The 21,274-nt window shown below is 39.8% G+C and overlaps 2 protein-coding genes across 3 annotated transcripts in view; one reads left to right on the top strand and one right to left on the bottom strand.

Moving 5' to 3' along the window:
• LOC133217306 (peptide-N(4)-(N-acetyl-beta-glucosaminyl)asparagine amidase-like) overlaps positions 1-21,274 on the bottom strand; it is a 452,245-nt gene that overhangs the window by 217,183 nt on the left and 213,788 nt on the right. The gene's annotated exons all lie outside the window — the stretch shown is intronic.
• On the top strand, positions 10,955-12,330 carry LRRC3B (leucine rich repeat containing 3B). Its single transcript, XM_061362649.1, has one exon. It carries the CDS (start codon positions 11,233-11,235, stop codon positions 12,010-12,012), a length of 780 nt encoding a protein of 259 aa, XP_061218633.1. The 5' UTR covers positions 10,955-11,232; the 3' UTR covers positions 12,013-12,330.

Raw genomic sequence — 21,274 nt, 5'->3', positions numbered from 1 at the left:
GCTCTGCTTAGTTTTCACTTTTGAACAATCCTTAGTAAAATAAATCATGTCCCACTTGTCTTTAAATTTCATTATCATGACCTAACTTAATTTGCTATAAATTATTTCTACCTGAGCTTCTTCGGCTGTGAACTTTCAGCCTCGAGTGTCTTGCTCATTGGATCGTTGCCCAGCTAATCAAGATACTTTTTTTCTCCCTTCAGAACTCCTGCTTTTTGTATCCGCTATCTCTGCCAAAGTCAACTTGGCTGTATAACCTCCGTGGGGACACACAAAGAGCAAATGCATTCTTGTCTTTAAAATAAAGATTTTATTGAACTGAGTTTCGGTGTCTTCCTGTCATGCTCTAGTGCTTCTAATAAAGACTTCTTTTCCCTTAGAATAAATGTGACCTCAACAGTTTGTTTTCATATTTGAGGCAGCCATTGCAACACTTTCTTTTGGCTCTTCCTTTCTTTTATTTTCTCCTTGGGAAGAATGACTGACTGACTGGAAAATCTATGCTCCCTCAGTATGGAGCAGCTGTGCCTTGTTTTTGTATTTTAGCATGGCTAGGCTTCATGTCTGATAAAGTCTACTGTTAATTTCCACTGAGAACTAGCATCCTTCCTCTACCCTCCCCATTCCTTTTCTTTAGCAGCTGTTGATAGACAACTTTTATTTCAGCCCCATGAACACTGAAGGCTCATCTCTCTCCAAGCTGCTGAGTTGCAACCAGGCTAAATATTTTTGCTGAGTAAGGCTCAAAGAGCCCTTAGAGGATTTCAGCCTCCTACATCACTTGAAATGATCGTATGTCCTCAGAAGAGAAACTTACACAGTGAGATTTTTATCACTTTGGAAAAATACTGCATGGTTTAAAAAAATAAAAGTATTTTACATTTTACCTGACTTCTTGGGAAGCCTTGGGGATGCTCCAGAGCAGTCATTTCAAAATGAAAACATGCTGATTGTTGCCTAGGTGGAGCACATGTAATTTGCAAAGTCCTTTAGTTGCAGCTGAGGACCTGACTCACCAGCACATTAAAACAATAGCCAGTTTTTCTAACTCTTGTTTGGAGATAAGTGCTAACACACAACTGCTTCTGACGAGCAGTCAAATGTTTTCTTTCACTATACCCTTTCTTTTGAAACCAGACACCCTTGCCTGGTGTCTAGATCCTGATGGATCAGATACATCTGCTAGAGTAGTTTAACTATTATGGTGGATGTTGACAGAATCGATCTTTCTTGGAGCATTCAGACTCTGCTGAAGTCTCCTGTAACCTTCTGGTACAGGATGGTGCAAGAATGGCAGGCACAAGAGGTACTGCCTTGGGTACCCAGTCTCCTCAGTTCTGACATGTTTTAGTCTGATCTAAATTACTGGGCTCAATATGATGTTTACTGGTAAAATGATATCATGTGATAGGCAGGGGGTCAGATTAGATGATCTAATGACTCCATCTGGCCTCAAACTCTTAATTAGGGAAGTGCCGCCAGCGCAAGATGGCATTGAAGCTTTCCATTGTTAGATTTTGCTTGCCTGGGAGATCCTCAGCTGAAGCAGAGCTGCAGAGGCTGTACTTGGGCTAGTGTTTTCCTCACCCTGTAATGCCAGTAGCAGCCAGCAAGAGCTAAGATCTAGTCCTGATGGGAACCTGCTAATCTTGGTTTCATGAAAGTACAAAAGCCCTGTGTCTAACTATTTCAGACTGTCACACATTCAGCTTTTAGAGCTGTAATGATATCTAAATACAGAAATAAATTCTATTATTAGCTCAGTACAATGGCATTCATTGACAGAAAAAGATAAGTTACTCTGGCAAGCTGATGAAAAAAACCTTACAGTTATTTGAAGTTGCTCATGGATTAAATATTTAAAGTGGGGATGTGGTTTTACTTGTGGGTGGTTTGATATGGTAGAGGTTTATGATACTTTTGCTTAACGCCCTTGGCGCAGAAATGGGAAGTACATATGTGTGTGTTGTTGTAGATGTGCTCTTTGCTTTCTCAGCTATGCAAGTGGCAGTGTGCAGGTTTAATAACCATGCACATAGCAAAACCAGCATCACTGATCAGCCACTTTCTTTGGCAAGCCCAAATGGCTTGTGGTTAACTCAGTGTGTCACTTGATTCCAGAAGGTTACTTGAATGTCATCTTAAAGTTGTTTAATTGCTTATTGATGTCATAATTATTCCATACTTGCTGTCTCTTTTACCATTTTCTGAAATGTGTTGGTAGGTCACAATTTTAATTTCTTCAATAGAAGATTGTGTGTTTGTGATGTCAAGCATTCATTTTTAAGTTTAGAACTTTTAATTGGGAATTTCAAACTCTATTGGCTCCCTTTATATACAAATGTTACACATTTCATTTTTCTTGCATTTTTCTAAATCAGATACTCCTGCATACCTCTCAAATGTCCTATTATTGTACAGGTAGGATATTTGAAAGCACAAGGAGATGAATTAATAACTGCTGAGGTACTCTATTCTGAAGTGCTGTCCCCTATTGCTAATTTAGCTTGTGGTTTCCCCCACTTCTCCTTTTCAGATTTTTTCATACACAGTAATTGTTCTGGAAGTATGTTCTTTTTCTTTGTGGTCTGATCTTGTGGGTGTTAATCAGATTGTTTTATTCCAGTAGTAGCTTCTATTGCCCTCGTTTCTTTCCTTGCAGATTCCTTGTGTCATATATTATTGCTCTGTGTTTATGTCAGTGGGCAGTTGTGCATGGAGAGAAACGTCCCTGATTTCCTGTGGTTTAAGATAACAGGGTAATCTAGATCCCAGACTGGACGTTAAGCTGCCACTGTGGCACTGCCTCTTCTCACATCTGTGTTTCCTTTGAGTCATGTAACCCGAAGGATGGTCTCATCTGCGGTAGCACACTATAGTTCCTGGGAACCTGCACTATGGCAGAGGAACAGCTGGAAGAAGCAACTTTTCAGTCATGCTCTGCTTCATTCTCCTCCTCCCTTCCCTTTCTTTGGAGCCTGTAACACATTTCCTAGGATGCCGAGGTATCTGCTGCCAGCAGATGTCTTGCTGTCTTCTTTGTGCAACTGTTGTCAACTTTACCGAGCTGCTAGCATGTTCCTTGCTGAATGGTCCCTTCAGGTTTGCACGTTTATTTCTGCCTTGCTGATTTTATTATCAACACAGCTTCCCCAGCCTAATTACAACTTATCTCTTCCTACTGCCTACTAAGTTACAGGAACATTTGGATGAACCTCAAATGAGCCTGAAGATAGGAGTATGCAGAACCAAATAAGCACTCTTAAAAGTGGAAGAAAGGTATATAGATGGTCTGAATCTTGCTTATCTTTGCAAGGTGGTACTTTAAAGGCCTGTTAGTTTCTGATAGCACAGGTTTTCTTATCAGTGGAGGGGTTAGATTTACACTTTGCAAAATAAAACCAGGATTTTCAGTTGGACACCATCTGCAGTCACCAGATGCAGTTATCAAGATTAAATTGAAAGACTTGTCACTGATTATGCTGGTAATCATTGAGGTGGTCAGTGTAATTATCTTGAGATTGAGAAGGTGTTTTCTCTGATACGGTATTGCAGCAGAATTAAGTTGAAGGAGCACCCATTATTAGCTACCACATATGGCTCCAACTAAGCACGTTTTTCACTTTGATCACGTTATTTTATTATATGCCAGAAAAATACATGAGCAAATATTGTGAAATTGACCTTTTATTTTGAAAACACTTTCCATTGGATTCTGTCAGATTTATTGAAAGCCAGACATTAGAACAGACTTGAGTCAGGGTCTCTTTACCCAAGGAATACAAAGTATTTCCACTTCAGATTATTTTAAGCCTTCAGAGTATATTATTTTCTAGTACAGATCATATGGAGGATTGACTCAGCTGCTGCTGGAAAGGGTTTTCTTGCCAAACAGAATGGTTGTTGATGTTTTCTCAGAAAATGTCACTGAGACTCAGTAGCTATAATTCCAAACTCTAAAAATGTTTTTGACTGTAATGCACACGAATAATTAATCCAGAGCCAAATTACATGGCTTTTTAGAACTCTTTACAGTCATTTGTCTGTGTTGGAGCATTTCCATTTAGCATCTGTAATGCGGTTCTTTATGTTCTTATATAGGGGTAAAAAAAATCCATTTTGCAGATATGTTTGCTGAGCAGTAATTGGCATACCTTGAGCATTTCTTCATGCTTGTATAGATTATCAAGCCAATTTCTTGCCTATATAGTGATAAATGATGTTCTAGAGAGTATATTGATCTTATTTCTATCTTATGACTTTAATTCTTAATTTACTTCATGTTGCCATTATATATGCACTGTGAGCATATATAATGCTTTCTTTCCTTTTTCAAATGGCATAGATATGCATATAAAATGTGGTTTATATTTCCCAGACGGGTATATTGCTCAGGGAAGGGACAGGAGCCTTTTGTGGTCCTATGAAGAGGATGCAAGAGATAACTGGGAAAAGAAGGCAGCACTGAGGGTCTTCTAAAAAGCAAGTGATTCAGTCTGTGCTAGGGCTTGAAAGAAGGAGGTCTGGTAGCATCCCTGAGAGCTATCTTTAATTTCATTCAAGTATATCAAATTTCATTCCAGGAAATATGCTTCTGCAGGAGACTTCCTAGAGCAAAGCATCATAGGAAAGATAGGAGATACTTGGTAATATTTTTCTGCCTTTGATCTGTTATTATATCTGCTAAGCTTCACACAATTATTTATCAGCTGAGAGTTATAATTCCTGACTTGACATTAAAAGGGAAAAAAGTCAAATACGTTTTTTAACATGGACCCAACTCATCAGTCTTAAGTGCTAATTCATTTGCCCACACAGTATAATTAAGCTGTTAATCTGTAATAAAGTGATACATTCAATGATCTCACAATCAGAAAGTGATTATAGCTTAAAATGTTCATTTGGCTCTCCTCTACCATTTATTACTCCATGACTGTTAAGAGAGGGTATTCGTAGCTAGGATCTGTAACTTTTACCTACACAGTCTGCTTCTGCAACTGGGACTGGTTTGCTATGAGCAGCTGGTGGAAAGATGTCTATACTGGGAGATTTTGGTGAACAAAATGTTGCCATTCTGAGTCCTGTCTTAGAGGAGAATATTCTAACTTGAGTACATGGTGTTTCATCAGATGATGAATCCATTATGTACTTGGAGCTCAGGCTCACACTGATTAATCATGACATTTCAATTATTCATTGAATCAGTGATCATTTGCACCCCTTTTCCCCACCTCATTTGCTGTTGGCTTCTATTAATTTTTGTTCTTACTGCTGTAGGATTTCATCTTGCTGTGTTCTGAAATCCCAAAAATCTTCCACTGCCAGAGACTTTCATCTGTGAATTTACATCACCTGGCACCTTGCAAGCAGCTCTTGGCTCTCCCTGGTTTGGTGCTTGATAGCATTTTTACTGCCTACCTGCCTTCAGCATAACTGTGCTGCGAAGCAGCCAGGCAGCAGCACTGTGTTTGAGGAGTGCCAGGGCAAGATGAGTGAAAGACAGAGGTTGTCCCGAGACTCAAGACCAGATTCTTGTTTCACCTGCTAAACTGCATTTCCCGTTGGTGTCCTGGAGCCACCAGAGTCTGCCTGTGCAGCTAGTGAGATTGCCACAGTGCATTCCCCACTGACAGTGCACAGGCAATGTTGTTTCAAAGAACTGGGTTGTTTGGCTGCAGGAATTCACTTGGTACCCATGAAATTTGTTGTACTATAGCACACAAGCAGCACAGAGATGAGACGCAGCTGCTGTGTTCTGCTTTGGGTCCCGCAGCTCCCACTCATCGCCAGCTTGCAGGTATCCTCACTTTTAGGGTCAGGACTCACTTAATAACATTGCTATGGTGTGGATTTATCACAAGTCCACAGTGAACAAAAATACCTTTTTTCTTTTCTTTTCTTTTCTTTTCTTTTCTTTTCTTTTCTTTTCTTTTCTTTTCTTTTCTTTTCTTTTCTTTTCTTTTCTTTTCTTTTCTTTTCTTTTCTTTTCTTTTCTTTTCTTTTTTAATAATTACTGTTATTTTGACTTTGTCACTTTTGAGCCATCATCTAAATCCTGGAACAGATTTACAGTAAGATGTAGAAGAAGGAGGCTCTGCATTTTTACATCTATCTTCTTGTGTTTTTAAACAGTTATGATTAGATTCAGCCCACAGGTGTTGGAAGAGGCAGGCAGGATTTCATGGAGGTTTTTCCCCCAGTGTGTGCAGTCTGTTGGCCTCCAGAGGCTCAGCTGCTTTCAAACAGATGCACAGGGCAATACAAGGTGTAGCTTAGTGGAAGGTCTGTACTAACCAGTAGTGTAAGATTGATTAAGGGTAGGATGTATAGAAGTAGTTCTTCCCATGGATATCTTCTCTGTTTTGGTACTTCATAAGTATGCTATCTGCAGTTATTTGGGAGTAGTGGTGGCAAATCTCTTTCTTTGGTTCAGGTGAAACTGTCCTGTCCTCAGTCTTCTAGCAAACTGGATTTTCCAGCTGGGCTAATCACCTGAGTATTTAAGCCTTTAGTCTCCAGCTCATGGCTGTCTTGTCAGTACTACATAAAAGGTAATATTTTTAGAGATAAACTAGTATATGGCATTTTGTGACAACAGGGCAGGGGGAAAAGAGTACAAAGAGAAAATATATAGGTCTCTAATATAGGTCTCTCTGAGTATGGAGAGCAAGGCAGATCTATATATGCTGTAACAAACAGATCGGCATTACAGGAAGAAGAGCTCAAGGAAAACAATCCATTAAAAAGACAAGTGTTTTCTGTTTCACTGGGTAATTTGCTAAACCTGATTCAAAACAAAATTAGTCAATATGGTAAAGATCTATTTTAATAGAGAATAGGAGACTAGATTTATCAGTGAGCATCTTTGCTACATACCAACATAGTCAATGTCGTAAAGAGGAGAAAAAAAAAGATTGTAATAATGTCAGGTCTTCAAAAACTATAAAACATCTCAGTAATTTTCTGGAAGTCAGATAAAATAACGATCCTTTTACAATGTACTCTTTTAATGGATTTTTAGTTATAAAAGTTTAATATTTATTCAAAGTGCAAGTTTGCTCTAAAGGATGTCTGAAAAAAGAGCCCTACAGAGTATTTCCTGGGCTTTTCTAATTCTGTATCAAACTTCTGACGCTGGCATGCAGGGTTGTTACTCAGAAGGGTAGGAGCTTACTTAAACTTGGCTTGAAAAATCAAGCTGGTTTTCTAGGGATCTCTTGAAGGTTTTGGGGGAGCTGAGAGTTTCATTTGAAGGTGTAGAGCTGCACATATAAATATGAACAGTTGGCAGGTTTATATGTGAGTCTGTGGGCTGTATGTGAGGACAGGAGGCACCTTGACATGTGCAGTTCATCTCCACTATGGAGGGCCAGCAGTTACTCACAGGATGCCTTTGGTGTTTCTGAAAAAACAGTGTCATTTGTGGACGACTATGTGATCCCAAGGAGTGTGGAGCTCTGCAGTGCCGTTTAGGATCTGTTTTCCAATGGGGGTTTCTCCAGGTACCGTGCCTAAAATTAGTTTTTCTGGTGGTTGAAAAGTGACAGACCAGACAGATTGAGCGCAATCACGATGCAACCAACAGGCCACCCCCTGTGGTTGTCTGTTGGCTTCTTCCTTTTGCCTCTTTCCGTTCCTGCTTGCTCGTTTGAGCACAGAAACTACAGGAACAAGAAATTCCTCTCTAATCATGTAACGCCAAATACAAGCTGTGTGTACAGGTGCTGAGCATCTCTAGTTAGCTGTCACCCCTTTGACATTGCTGGGGTGATGAGTGCAGTCTTTTTCCTCGGGAGATCCAGCTTTGAAGACAAGAACAGACTTTCTAGTACGTTATTAATACAGAAATGGAGTTGCTGTCACTGAATTTCCTTCACAGCGCGATGTGTGTGCCGTACAGTCTTTGCACACAACAGAAGCATGATGTAGTTGCTCAAATGCCGTGAATATGCATCAGGAAAGATATTATTGATCTCTCCTCAACAGAAGTCTTTGGGACTCCACTTGAAAATGTCTGAGGCCTTTTTTTCCAAGTGGGAAGTGGGAAGGACTAATGCTTCTTTACATCACTCATTTCTTGTGAGGAGGGGTTATTAGTCAAATGCACAATTTAGTGGTATTTCATTCAGATGCTAAGATACAGTCTCTGCACCTTGCTTGAAAGGCAGTCATCTGCAAGTCATCTGAAGCTCAGTCGAAATCTCACTGTGCATTAAAAGCAAATGTACTTTCCTTGAGGATTTCAGGATTTGTATGTTTTCCTATGCTGTTGTATATGAATGGTCTAGGAAAGCTTGAAAACCTGTTTAAATTGCAAAACTATGAAGAATTCTTTTGTGTGATCATCCCTCTATAGTTTTATTGCCCTGCAATATTTGAATTCTGTGTTAGGTTTTCTATGTTTGTATGTGTTTTAGAAAAGTACACAAAAAGCCTTTTTATCCTATGCTGTTACCTGTGCTTGAAATATTGCTGTCATTTCTGTGTGCTTTCATTTACTACTTTTCTTTTTTTTTTCTTGATTTGTAGATTTCTAATTCCTATATTTATTTTCATTCTGCATCTTCCATCCCTTTCTCTCTAGTCTTAATGTTTCTGTCTGGTATATACCTCTTGTCTTTAGTCTAACTTTGTTACCTTCTTTATTTTTGTTACAAGCAAAAATTAGCTCCTCAAGAAGCCAAAAATCTTCCTTTTAGCGTTGCAGATGTGAGGATCCTAGTTCTATTTTCTCTTGTTGCAGTCACTAGGATACCTGTGAGTCAAGAAAGTCCTTGGTGTAAGTTTGTTGGTGAAGCCGAAACCTCAGCTATCCCTTGGATAAGATATTCTGATCATGGAAGTAAACAAAGTTCTGTTTCCCCTGACTGATGGTCAGTCCCTTTGGGTTGCTTACGGTTAAATTACTGAGAATTTGCTGAGCTTTGTTCTTGCTAAGCTAATTTTTGTTGACTGGGTTTTTAATTAAGTGTTTTAACTTGTATTTGCTCTTTCTAACAAAACAGTGGGAGTTTTTCTCCATTTATCTATTTACTTAGCTATCTCTTTTGAAGAGGAATTGCTTCATTAAGCACTTTCCTGCTTAGTCTGTAACGACCCTAATTGTTCCACTCTAAGCACATTAATACACTAAAGAAAAAAGCTTCATTTGTCTTCAGGGGGATGAAGATGTTCCATATTGTCTTTGGTGTTGACACATGATCTTTGGTGGTTTAGCAGCATTATGGAGGACTTGGCAGGATCCATGGTGTAATTCCAGGTTGGCAGGGTTTTTTCGGCCTGTACTGAAGGAAGTATGACGTTTAATGGTCACATGCTTCTACAAAATTAAGCATTTGAAACTCCTTCAGGTTTTGCTCTTTCACCTTGGTCTCTTCCTGCAGCAGGACTGCAGTATCCCTGGCAGGAAGGCACTGTATACAGTGTATTAGGTGATGAGATGATGCTTATTCTGTGGTGATGAGCTGACTGCTCATATACTTTTGGTGCAGCACAGTGAGACACATAAACATGAAGGGAAAGGAAAATAAGTGTTTTTCCATGGGACAGGCATTCTTCATGGGGCAGGCTGGGAAAAAGCAGCTTCTGGAGCTTGTCTCCTGTAGCAGATTTCTGTCTGATCTAAAGACCAGTGACCAAAGAGCCACAGGGAGAAATGGCGAAGATGCACCCAGTGCAGCAGGCTTTCATGTAAACAGAGGTCCTGCAGAACTCCATTGATTGTGGAGGTACTACCTCTCGACTCTATCCTCAATGGGAGCTTTTTGTGCTCTGCTTACAGCCCTTCTTAATGGTTTCACATTTGCAGGCTTAACTCCACAATTTCTCATTGCTGACAAATTCCTTTATTTTTAATTGAAGAGTAGAAGTTTTATGGACTCCAAGTGTAAACTTTCTGTCTAGGTTCTTGGGCAATCTCTCTTTCGATCAATAAATAAGTTGAAGAGTAGTGCTGATACACTGTTACTTGCAGTAGCTGCAGTAAGAGCATGCAAATAAGGCTGCAAATATCCAAGCTGCTACAAAGACAGAGGGCATGTACATGAAAGCGAATGGACCTGTTGTGGTTAGAAATTCATATTGTACCATAAGAGGGGAAAAAATAGATGAGGTTGTCTTTGAAACCTTATAGGTCAGCATTTCAGACTTCTGTATTTGTACTTCAATTAAAGGAGAAAATGGAAAAGCTTCTGGATATCCGCTATTTTTAAACCAACTTGAGAAGCAGAACCTATTTTTCATGTGTTCTTTTAGCAAATTGCATGCCATGAATAAGATGGTTTTTGTTAGGCTTGTACATAGGTTTGTGTGGGTTCTATTTGGTTTGGAGGTGAGTGTGTGAGGTTTTAGCAATTGTTACATTTCTTTCTTTTTCTCTGTGATAAACGAAAATTTTCAAGAAAACCGGAAGTAGACATTATTTCTGCGGGTCTCACAAAATGCTGGGAGTTACAGGAAATCTGGGGTTCAAAAGCAGAAGGGCAGGATGGGGAGACAAACAAGACGATGGATGTTTGTGGTGTCTTGCAACAGCATTTGATTTACTTGGGTTTTTTTTTTTTTTTTTGTTTCTTGGTATAGTAAAAACGTTTCCTTGCTGAAGTACTTTGATTTGGACTTAAAATAGTGTAAATTATTTTGAGCTAAGTTCACATTAGCCACCACAAATTCCTTGCTTACTTGTCACTGTTGCTGGAGATCCAGCTCTAAGCTCCTGTTAATACATCTTCTATTTTAGCAAGGGAAAATGTAATTTAGATTTATAGCTGTTTTAGAAACATCTGTAACAAAAGCAAGCCAGTGCCTCCTTTAATAAGTATTTAAGCCCAAACCTGTGCAATTTGTAACAAATGTAGTCTATTATCTTAAAAATGTCCTTGGGATTTGTGCACTAAACTCAAGATTAATGCTAATCAGAGTTACCTACATAAATCCTGTGGTACACTGATAGGGCGATAGATCATTTATTCAGTGTTGCATTTCGCTTCACCTTCATTTTATTTCTATTTTTTTAATGAATACAAAATTGAGATTGGAGTTTATGGTATAAGGAATTTTTTTTCCTTCCTTTCTGTAGGTGCTTCTAAAAGGAGTATTGACCATGAGGAAGCCCACGTGATGGTCCACTAATCACACTGAAGGAAATGAAGCCACGTTTCAGCTTTGCCGATCCTTTTCTCACCACTGTCGGCTGAATGAAAAATGGTCGTGTGATTATGCTGACAGCCCAGCATGCATTTGGTAGACCTGTGGTTAACTCGTTCCCTCTCCATGTGTCTGCTCTTACAAAGTTTTGTCCTCATGATACTGTGCTTTCATTCTGCCAGTATGTGCCCAAAAGGCTGCCTCTGTTCTCACTCTGGAGGTCTGAATGTCAGCTGTAGCAATGCAAATCTCAAGGAGATACCCAGAGATCTTCCTCCAGAAACAGTCTTACTTTATTTGGACTCCAATCAGATAACATCTATCCCCAACGAAATTTTTAAGGACTTGCACCAACTGAGAGTCCTTAATTTATCAAAAAACGGGATTGAGTTTATAGATGAGCACGCCTTTAAAGGGGTGGCAGAAACCTTGCAGACTCTGGATTTGTCCGACAACCGGATTCAGAGCGTGCACAAAAATGCTTTCAACAACTTAAAGGCCAGAGCCAGAATTGCAAACAACCCCTGGCATTGTGACTGCACGCTGCAGCAGGTGTTGAGAAGCATGGCCTCCAACCACGAGACGGCCAACAACGTCATCTGCAAGACTTCTGTGCTGGATGAACACGCGGGGAGACCGTTCCTCAATGCTGCCAATGACGCAGACCTCTGCAACCTTCCTAAAAAGACTACTGATTATGCCATGCTGGTCACCATGTTTGGCTGGTTCACCATGGTGATCTCGTACGTGGTTTATTACGTCCGGCAAAACCAGGAGGATGCAAGGAGGCACCTTGAGTACTTGAAATCCCTGCCAAGCAGGCAAAAGAAACCAGATGAAGCTGATGACATTAGCACTGTGGTATAGTATTCTGAATACAATGACTACCTTTGTGATGGAAACTAGATTTGGATGTCACTCAAACCAGAGGTTTACTTCTGACGTTCATTGTAAACATTAAGACTTTCGGGGTTTTTTTTCCTGTTTAACTGAATTATGCCACTGTTGAGCTTTCTAACAGAAAGTTTTGTCTGGGTGGTATACTTTAACTATTTCTCTGGTGGTACCCTAAAGCAAGTGAATTAATGTGTAAACATTAGTTTAGACCCATTCCACTATTTAATAATGAAATTTATTTTTTTAATTTAAAAACCAAATAAAAGCTCAAATTTGAACCATGTAAAACAGACTAATTTATTGATCAGAAGCTTGTCCTGTGCCCAAGCACACTTGGTTTGATCAGTGTTTGTAAGGTAGAAGAGAGGGGCAATGACAAAGTGGATTGTGAGAAGTCCAGGATCAGAAGGTCTTGAAGGTGCAAGGAGGGTGCCAGGTGAACAGTAGCCCATTTTGGGGGTTGCTTGCAATGATAGGAAAAAGACACTGTGGGGAGAGCAAAGTGTCCTGGCTCCAGGTGTTATGGGACTGATGTTTGGGTAAGACCCTGGAGGGCATTTCGACAGCACGGTGGAGGAGCCAACATGAAGGAGCTGCATTACAGACTTAGAAGAGAGGTAAGTGGGGAAATACAGTGAGTTTTCATCTTACACCCACTTGCTGCCTCTCATGAGCCTCAGGCAGGTGTTCCCAGCATGGGGAGGACAACAAGAAGGCAAGAGAAAACCTAGTGTACTGTTCAAACTATAGAGTGCGACTAGTGGTGCTTAAAAACAAAGGGTTAATTAAATTAGTCTTTTTAATCTATGTATTGGTTTGTAATTAAAAGTAGCTTTATATTATATATCTTTATATGCTGTCTTTTGTAAAAAGCTGCATAAGTGAACATACAGACTGGGCATATCCTATTGTGTGTTAGGAAATATTTTTTATGTTTTTACAGATAAATGCTTAGGAAAATGTAAAGCCCATGTAGTTAAACTTGGCCTTTGTTATGAAATTGATACTTTTAAAGCTCTGCTGTCTTCAAAACCATGATGGTTTTCTCCTTTCATAGGTGAAAGTTTCAAAGGGAACTAATTCACAACAATATATTACTTCCATCCTTAATTACTATAATAAAATGATACTTGTCTCTGGGTCCGTCCATGCAGATCTAGTGTAATTGACACTTGAATACGTATTGCAGAAGGGTTGATTAAAAAATCTGTAAAATGCTGCTTTCCAAAAACAACTGTTAAAGGGCAGTCTCAAAAAAAATCAGGGAACTTCAGTCATAGCTCCCATTAGATTATCCATTATTTCTGTTACAATTATGGTCTTTTATGTTTTAGAGGCCACAAGTTTGTTCACCTTCTTTCAGAGCATTGTTGAAAGAATACCCAAAATTTGTTTCAAAGCAGGTAAGCAATCGGGAAAATAAAAGATTATTTTTTTTTTAAATATGCACTGAGTCAACTTTTTATGTCATCTTTGTAGGCTGAGTCTTGCCTGAGTATCAGTTCTTGTGACTGACTCAGCTGTTTGTTTTATCTCGATGAACACTTTTTGACATATTAGGAGCATGTTAATATTTGCAAAGGGCACAGTCTGCCCAAAGAATACCTGCTCTCTGATATTTCTCCCTCCTCCCTTTCCCCCCCATTAAGTTGAGATTTTATTTTCTGAGGAGAGGAGGCTGTTGGCTACACATCCTGCTGAGTTTGCATTTTATACTTTCCCTTTTTTCAAGTTCTATCTTGCTGAACTTTCCATCATTACCAAAGTGCCATCCCCAGGGTGAGCTCTGTGTGGCCTCCAGCAGGAACATCTCCCTAAAACTGACAAAACTATAAACAAATAAAACTGTCTTTAGGTTTCCCATTTTTCTACTTTATTGCTTGATCTGTAAGACTGCTTCTGGAGCTGGTACAGTTTTGTACCAGCTGAGCTTTTGATTCTACATGTTTAAATCCTGACCAAAACCAATTTAAGCCAAGCAGTATTCTGTAGAAAGGCTCTGGAGGAATGATTTCATATCATTCCTGATTTTATTCAATCGATTACATATCAAGCACCCCTCCTCACAAAACTTTGCCTTTCCTCTTTCAAAGCCAATACTGAAATCTCTGCTTAAAATCTGGGAATCAAGGCACTTCTCTGACAACCAATAGATACAAACTTGCCAAGCTCAATTCAGCTGATGAGGAAAATTAATGAAATCACTGTTCCTCAGCTATGTGGACTTGACAGTGCTAGTACTCCTGTGAACTCAAATGTTCGAGCCATGTCTCTTTGTTTCATTGAAAAGAAACAGAAAAGAAAGGTAGAAACCCGTAACATAAGAAGATACTTGTTTTCGTTTTTACTGCGCGCCTTTCTGTGCAAAACTACTGTCTGTAGAGAATTCTTTGTGCTGCCCTTTGAAGTCAATGGCACAAACTTCACACTTTGATTGCATAACTCTTCAAGGAGTTATCTTATTTACAAACCCAGTTTTGCTCAAAAATTAGTAAATCTGTATATTTTTAGCTGTGATACCATAGCATATTAATACAGTTGAGAGGTAATTAATGTTTTCCCAGTCACAGGAGATAGCATATAAGAGAAAATAAGGAGGGAAATGCATGACAGAGTGATTATTTTTTTTTATTAGGATGCTTCAGGAAAAGTAGAGCTGGGGCTCAAGAACTTAAATGTGATTCATTTCTCTACCTTTTTTAAAAAGAAAGCTTTTCTAGTTTTTGTTTCTAAAGGCTAAAGGGTAACTCTCAACATTAATATTTTCTTAAAACTAATGCAGATTTTTTTCTCTGCTGATTTTCTGGTGTCATTGTGCCCTGTGGGTGAGATCTCTGATGGTGCATTTGGACTGTGGGTATTTAGGCTTGTTCTTTATATTTTTATTCTGTTCCCAGGTTTGTATATAATTAGATACAGATATCTTCACCATTAATATATATTATGTTTTAAAGTCTTCAACAGCAAGATTTTGCACTGCATTTGCCATAACTTTCAGGGGCTGAGTACAAACAGAAAGTGTGATGTTGCCACTTCTGATCTTCCCAAGAAGGAAAGCAAATGCTGGTTTACCAAAGAGGTACGATACAGAAAATCCACCGCAGTGCTTTCCAGAAACAAAGGAGAGAACTGTAAGCTTTAGGGTAGTCAAGCAGAAAAACGGAAGTGAAAGGAGCAGCTGGAGGCTAAAATGCATGAAGGTATCATAGAGGGTGTATTGTAAAGGGTATCGTAAAAAGATAAGGTGATGAAGGGATCGTAGAGGGTGTAACCTGCCGTACCAGTGACCAGCTGGAGCGTGCAGAGCTCCACCTGGGGATGGATGAGGAGCCAACTGAAAGCTTATGCGTCAAAGGGAGGGCAGGGGTGGGGGACATTACAATGGGGGTCAGCAACAGGCCACTTGACCAGAAGGATTGAGTAGATGAGGCTCTCTATAGACAGCTAGGTGCAGCCCTGATGCTCAGGGGGGAACTTCAATCATCCTGTTATCTGTTGGGGGGAAAATGTAATACCTAGGGAACTGAAGGACAGTCAGTCTCACTTTGGTGCCTGGCAGGATCATGGAGCAGATTCTTCTGGATTATATGCTAAGGCACATGAGCAATAAGGGGGTGACTGGTGACAGCCAACATGGCTTCACTAAGGGCATAGCGTGCCTGACAAATTTTATGGACTCCTATGATGGGGCCATGGCACTGGTGGATAAGGGAAGATTGGAATGACTGATGGCACATATCTTGACTTATGCAAGGCATTTGACACTGTCCCACATAGCATCCTTGTCTCTGAACTGGGGAGATGGGGATTTCACAGATGGACCCCTTAGTGGATAAGGAATTGGCTGGATGGTTGCAGTCTTTAAAGTACCTTGCAACCCAAACCATTCTATGAATCTATGATTCTAAGAGCAGGCTTGATGATAATGAGTTGTGGCCAATGGCTCGATGTCCAAGTGGAGACTAGTGTGAGTGGTATTCCTCATGGTTGGTATTAGGACCAGTGTTAATATGCTATACGAACAACATCTTTGTTGGTGACATGGACAGTGGGATTGATGCTCCCTCAGCAAGCTGGCCAATGATACCAAACTGTGTGGCATGCAGTCAGCATGCTGGAGGGAAGGAATGCCATACAGAGGGACCCAGACATGCTGGAGAGCTGGCCAATGCAAACCTCATAAAGTCAAACAAGGCCAAGTGCAAGGTCGTGCAGCTGGGTCAGGGCAATCCCAAGCACAAATACAGGCTGGGTAGAGAATGGATTGAGAACAGCCCTGAGGAGAAGGACTTGGGGGTGTTGATTTGGTGAGAAGCTCAACACCACCCAGCAGTGTGCACTTGCAGCCCAGAAAGCCAACTGTGTGCTGACATGTGCCAAAAGAAGTGTGACCAGGAGGTCAAAGGAGGTGATCCTGCCCCCCTCTATTCTGATCTCATGAGAATCCACCTGGAGTAATGGGTAGATTTGGCAAATGTTCTGAAAGAATCCAGGCTAGATTCTGAGAAGAGGATAAATCATCTTACAGATTAGTTCCTGCTTTAAAGATAAGTAACAAAAGTAAGAAAAAATTGTTTTTTCTTGAAGGAGGATGGTTACTGAAATTTCAGAGAAGATGTCCTGAAGATATCAGAATGGGGCAAATGTTGTGCAGTGTATTACTGGGTGATGTGGAAAGGGAGTTAATAATAAGCTGATAACATTTGTAGATGATAAACAGTTATTGAGGGCAGCCCAACCTACAGATAAATGTGAGGACATACAGAAGGTTCTCACATTTCTAAATTAGCAGATGATAAAATGAAGGTTGAATTTGGTGTGATAATTTCAAAGTGCTGCAGATGGCCCTTAGCTATGAACACAAAGTTATTCTCTAAACTGGCTATAATCAAATGTTAAAAAAACACCTTGGAGGCACAGTGGGAAGCTCCTTGATGGCAAACATCAGAAATTATTAGGGCAAAAACAGACAAACAGCATGGTGGAATGGCATTGATAAACCACTAAATAAAATCTCTGATGAGCTCACATCTCTAACGTTGCATTAAATTCAGGTATTCCTTGGTTTGAAAACAGATTTTCAGTAGTTCAGAGAGCAGATCATGTAGATAAAGGCAATAAAATAATCAAAGATGTGAAGCTGTTTCCATAAGAAAAGACACTGGACATCTCAAAGCATGTGGATGAGATGCCAGAAGACATGGTAACAACTGGAGTAATGTACAAAAGATAACTTGTGAAGGACTGATCTCTGTTTCTCACAGCAGAAAATAGAGCAGTTCTGACAGCAGGCAGCAGGTGTTTTGGGGGTTTCTTAATATTTGTTGTTAGTGTGCATTTAAATGATAAAATACGGGATACTGTAGAAAATAAAACACATATCCAAATGTAGGACTCTACAAATGTCGGAAGTTGTTTAACACTAACATTGATGTAGATACAATTCTCAAGAAGGAATGTTCCCTCATCCAAAGAAAGAGGGATGGTTTCCCTAGGAGAGGCTGAGAAGTGTGTGCCTCTCTTATCTCTCTGAGGTGCTCCTGTGGGTGTTTGTTGAACACCTTGTTCAACAAGGAGCTTGATTTTATGGTACTGATGCTCTCATGCATCCCTCGTGATGCAAACTGTTCTGCGTTGTGCTCGTGTGAGGCAGAAGGGGACATTTATTGTGTAGATAAGGAGGCTTCACATGCATAGAGTGGGAATAAAGCCCAGGGGAATCGAAATCACATTTAACCACTGGTGTCTCCTTGCTGTGAATTGCAGTGGTAACTGCCAGGCAGGGTTTGGGTGCTCTGTGCTGAGTTGTACCATGACTCTGTTACCTAAAGGACTGACAGCTTTTCATTGTGGACATGTGGGAAAGTTGTTCAGAGATCTTTCGTGATGTATCAAGGTGCTTTGATACTACTATTACAGCTCACTTGGTGATCCATCTGAAAAGGATGGTGATTTCCCAATAGGTTCTTGATTAAAACAAGCCTTCAGCCTTGTTTTTCATAAAGAAATTCCTTCAAAATTGTCTGTTTCTTGAGATGGAAACTGGTGTGATGACTTAATGGAAGTATGAGTACTTCACAGTGCCACTTAGGGCAGAGAAATAACTCTGGCATATTTAGCTCTGGTTTGTCTGAGTCAGTTGATCTGAGGAGTGAAACCAGCCTACAAGCATTAAACACAGAGTACACATGCAGTACCGTGGCAATATGTGAAGTAGGTGCTTTTTGCATGCCAATGCATACATGAGAATGTATGTGTGCGGGTCATCTATACATTACTCAAATTCATTTACATTTCCCTGTGGTGAGTTGTGTGCATTAGTGTATCAGATATGGAAGCAGAACAGGAACAGAACAACTTTGGAGGCTTTCATTTTCCCCTTTTTAATCATGAAACAGGTTGCTTTGTTGCTTTGAAGCCATGATTCATGCTGCTTCTGAGCCAAGTACACCTCCAGCCTCAGCCTTTCACAATGCCCCCTGGTCCCAACACCAGCTGCGCATGACGTGGAAGAAAATGGGGTGATGCTGGCACAGCTCATCCACTTTCTGAGATTCAAATCCATTGGTTACCATATAAAGATGTTACAGCTTGTTCACCTTTGTGAACAACCTTTTGTGTTCCTTCTGGCTCACCGAAAACAATACAATTTTCTAGGAAGAAAAAAGTTTAGGTGGATGATGTAATGCTCATAAGGAACCCTCCTGTTTGTAAAAAATGGAGTGCATATGTGGCAAGTATCCCTGTGGCTAGTAACCCTGAATCTGTTCCCCTCTTCTGCACTTGTTAATGAGCAGGTTCTTGGCATTACAGCGTATGTGACTATGTTTTTCTCCTAGGTGATAGTTATGCCCTTTGGAGGAGTTTTCTTGAGATGGTTGCGAATCTGAATACAGCTGCTAAATCTAACAAAAGCTCCAGAATGAAAAATGAGAATTCCCTATTGCAGAAAACTTGAGAAGCAGTCAAGTACTTGGGAAATCAAACAAACATCTGTAGTATTCTTTATGCTGCTGTGAGGTTTCAAATGCACATTGTGAGCATCCTGCTGGGTTGGTAGGCATCCTGCACGCAGATTTCATAAAGACACAACAATCTGCAAAGCCCGCTAGTGGCAGATTATACCGGGCATTGAGGGGAGAAAAAAACCCCAAACAAACAACAAAAAATTCCATATGTTGAACAGTCTGGTTAGGTATTTCTATGCTTCACAATTACTAGTCTCTGCCTCATAAGCAAAGATTCTGTGATCACTAAAGTTTTTCATAGCTGCATCTTAATTTGGAAAAATAGCTCCTTTTAAACACATCCGCCTTAACACTGGTAGTATCTAACCTGACAGTACAAGTATTTAAAAGGCAATAGAAGTTTAACATTAGCTAGACCTTGTCTGCACTGAGGTCTATGTGTGCGCCTGTCTGCATATCTGCAAAAAAAATTTAAGTATATATTAAAAATCATACATTCCCCTTACAGGGGTGTGATTGTGAGACCATGCTCTTTCAGATAGGCTCTGAAAGTTTTTAATGCAAAAAAACCAAGGAAAAATCTGGAAAGGAAAAACAGGCTCCAGAGCCTTCATGCCCTCTTCATAAATTGAAACTGGACAAAAAAAAAAGACGAAAAATAAGCTCTAACGCAACTTATTCTTGTTTCTTCCTTTGTGGATTAGTTTTGTGCTCATGCTGCATTTCATGGTTTGCTAGTTTTTTATTTCTGTACCTAAACCAGTTAACATCCACTCTCAACAAAGTCTCTTATCAGTGGAGTTCTCAGCTCAGAGAATACTGAGGTATTCGCTGGCTGAAAAAAAAACCCTGTAACTGCAAAAACTAAGCTCTCTAGATAATATTTCTCTAACCTTTTAATTAGATTTGGTGGCAACGAAAAGAATTGTTGAATTAAGGTAATGGACAGGTGATGGTAACGAGATTCCAGGTTTTCAGGTAGACACCGGCTTTTGTATTCCTAATGCGGCTGTATGTAGGGTAACCAACACACCTTTTTTTCTTCCCTATTTCAGAAGCTATGGGTATTATTCCAATTACAGAACACAAAACCTCTTATCTCTTTCTTCATGCAGTCACTAAAGACAAAAGCTTTGGGAAACACTGCATATGCAAAGTGCCACCCTGAGAGAAGTTTGCTCAGAGTCCCACCACAGCACAGGCAGCCACTTTGGTTTAGGCTATATGTAAAAGGAGGGAAACTGCTGTTTGGATATCATCTGTGAACCCTATTGATGTGATTCAATCACCACTAGCAGCAGATAAATACATCATAGCTCAGGATCCCAGACAGCTTGTCTCTTAAAATAACAGCGCCCTTTTTTAGTTTTCCCCTGACAGGACATCCTGACACGTTGATGAAGCCAGATTACTGGGGTAAGGCAATTTCATGGCTACTTTTCTACAGAATGATACAAGTTATTTTTGGGACATCAAACTCTACAGTATATAAGCTGAAAAACACCAGCACACCCAGTTTGATTGCTATGGGGTGTGTCTAACCACATCACAGTTATGCCTAAAATGCTAGAATTCTTTCCCCCTCTTTAGTCTTCTGTGGTTTAATAAACTTCATAGCTCTTCATATTGAACCTTCAGCAAGCTTGTTTCCACTTACCAAAAATTATTTCTTATTGCTATGAATAGTAGACTTTATTGGCACATCTGTGCATGGGTGAGCCAATAGACTTGGTCATGTCTCATTTCTCTTTTACAAGATTTATGAACGGATTAATACCAATTGTTTTATAAAGAGAATGAAAAGAGATCTGATGTGTACATACAAGCTTTTTAAAAAATACTGGCTGATCAATAAATGAACAAAGTGAAATTTATTGTATTTTATTCTTAAGTAGAAAAAGACAATCTGTTTAGAAGAGCTGGGGAAGTGTATAAGGGTATCCTTTCAAAAGACAAGCTCTGCTGTGCCTTGAAACACTTGTTTCTCTTAAAAAACTGCAAACCCTGAAATTGTAATTTCATTATACTAGATGCAAATTGCAACACCGAAAATAATTTGGTTTTAGATAATAGAAGAAAACTGATCTCTTACTTGGGTTCTCACGCTGTGATGTACCAAAACTCCCGGCTGAACTGGAATTTGTGTTTTCATTATTAGCAGTCTTTCTTCCCAAACCCAGGAATGAACTTTGGGCTGGATATAAACCAGAAGTTCCACCACTGCCTTCAGTGCAATCAGCATTTCTGCAATAAGTTATTGACAC

This window comes from Neopsephotus bourkii, unplaced genomic scaffold (genome assembly GCF_033783945.1).
Source record: "Neopsephotus bourkii isolate Nb327-2 ecotype Australia unplaced genomic scaffold, CSIRO-AGI_Nbou_v1 NB_1132, whole genome shotgun sequence".
NCBI lineage: Eukaryota > Metazoa > Chordata > Aves > Psittaciformes > Psittacidae > Neopsephotus > Neopsephotus bourkii.
This window is presented reverse-complemented; position numbering and strand designations above follow the sequence as displayed.

Coding starts and splice junctions, on each gene's coding strand:
- LRRC3B (XM_061362649.1), top strand. CDS start 11,233: ATGCATTTGGTAGACCTGTGGTTAACTCGTTCCCTCTCCATGTGTCTG.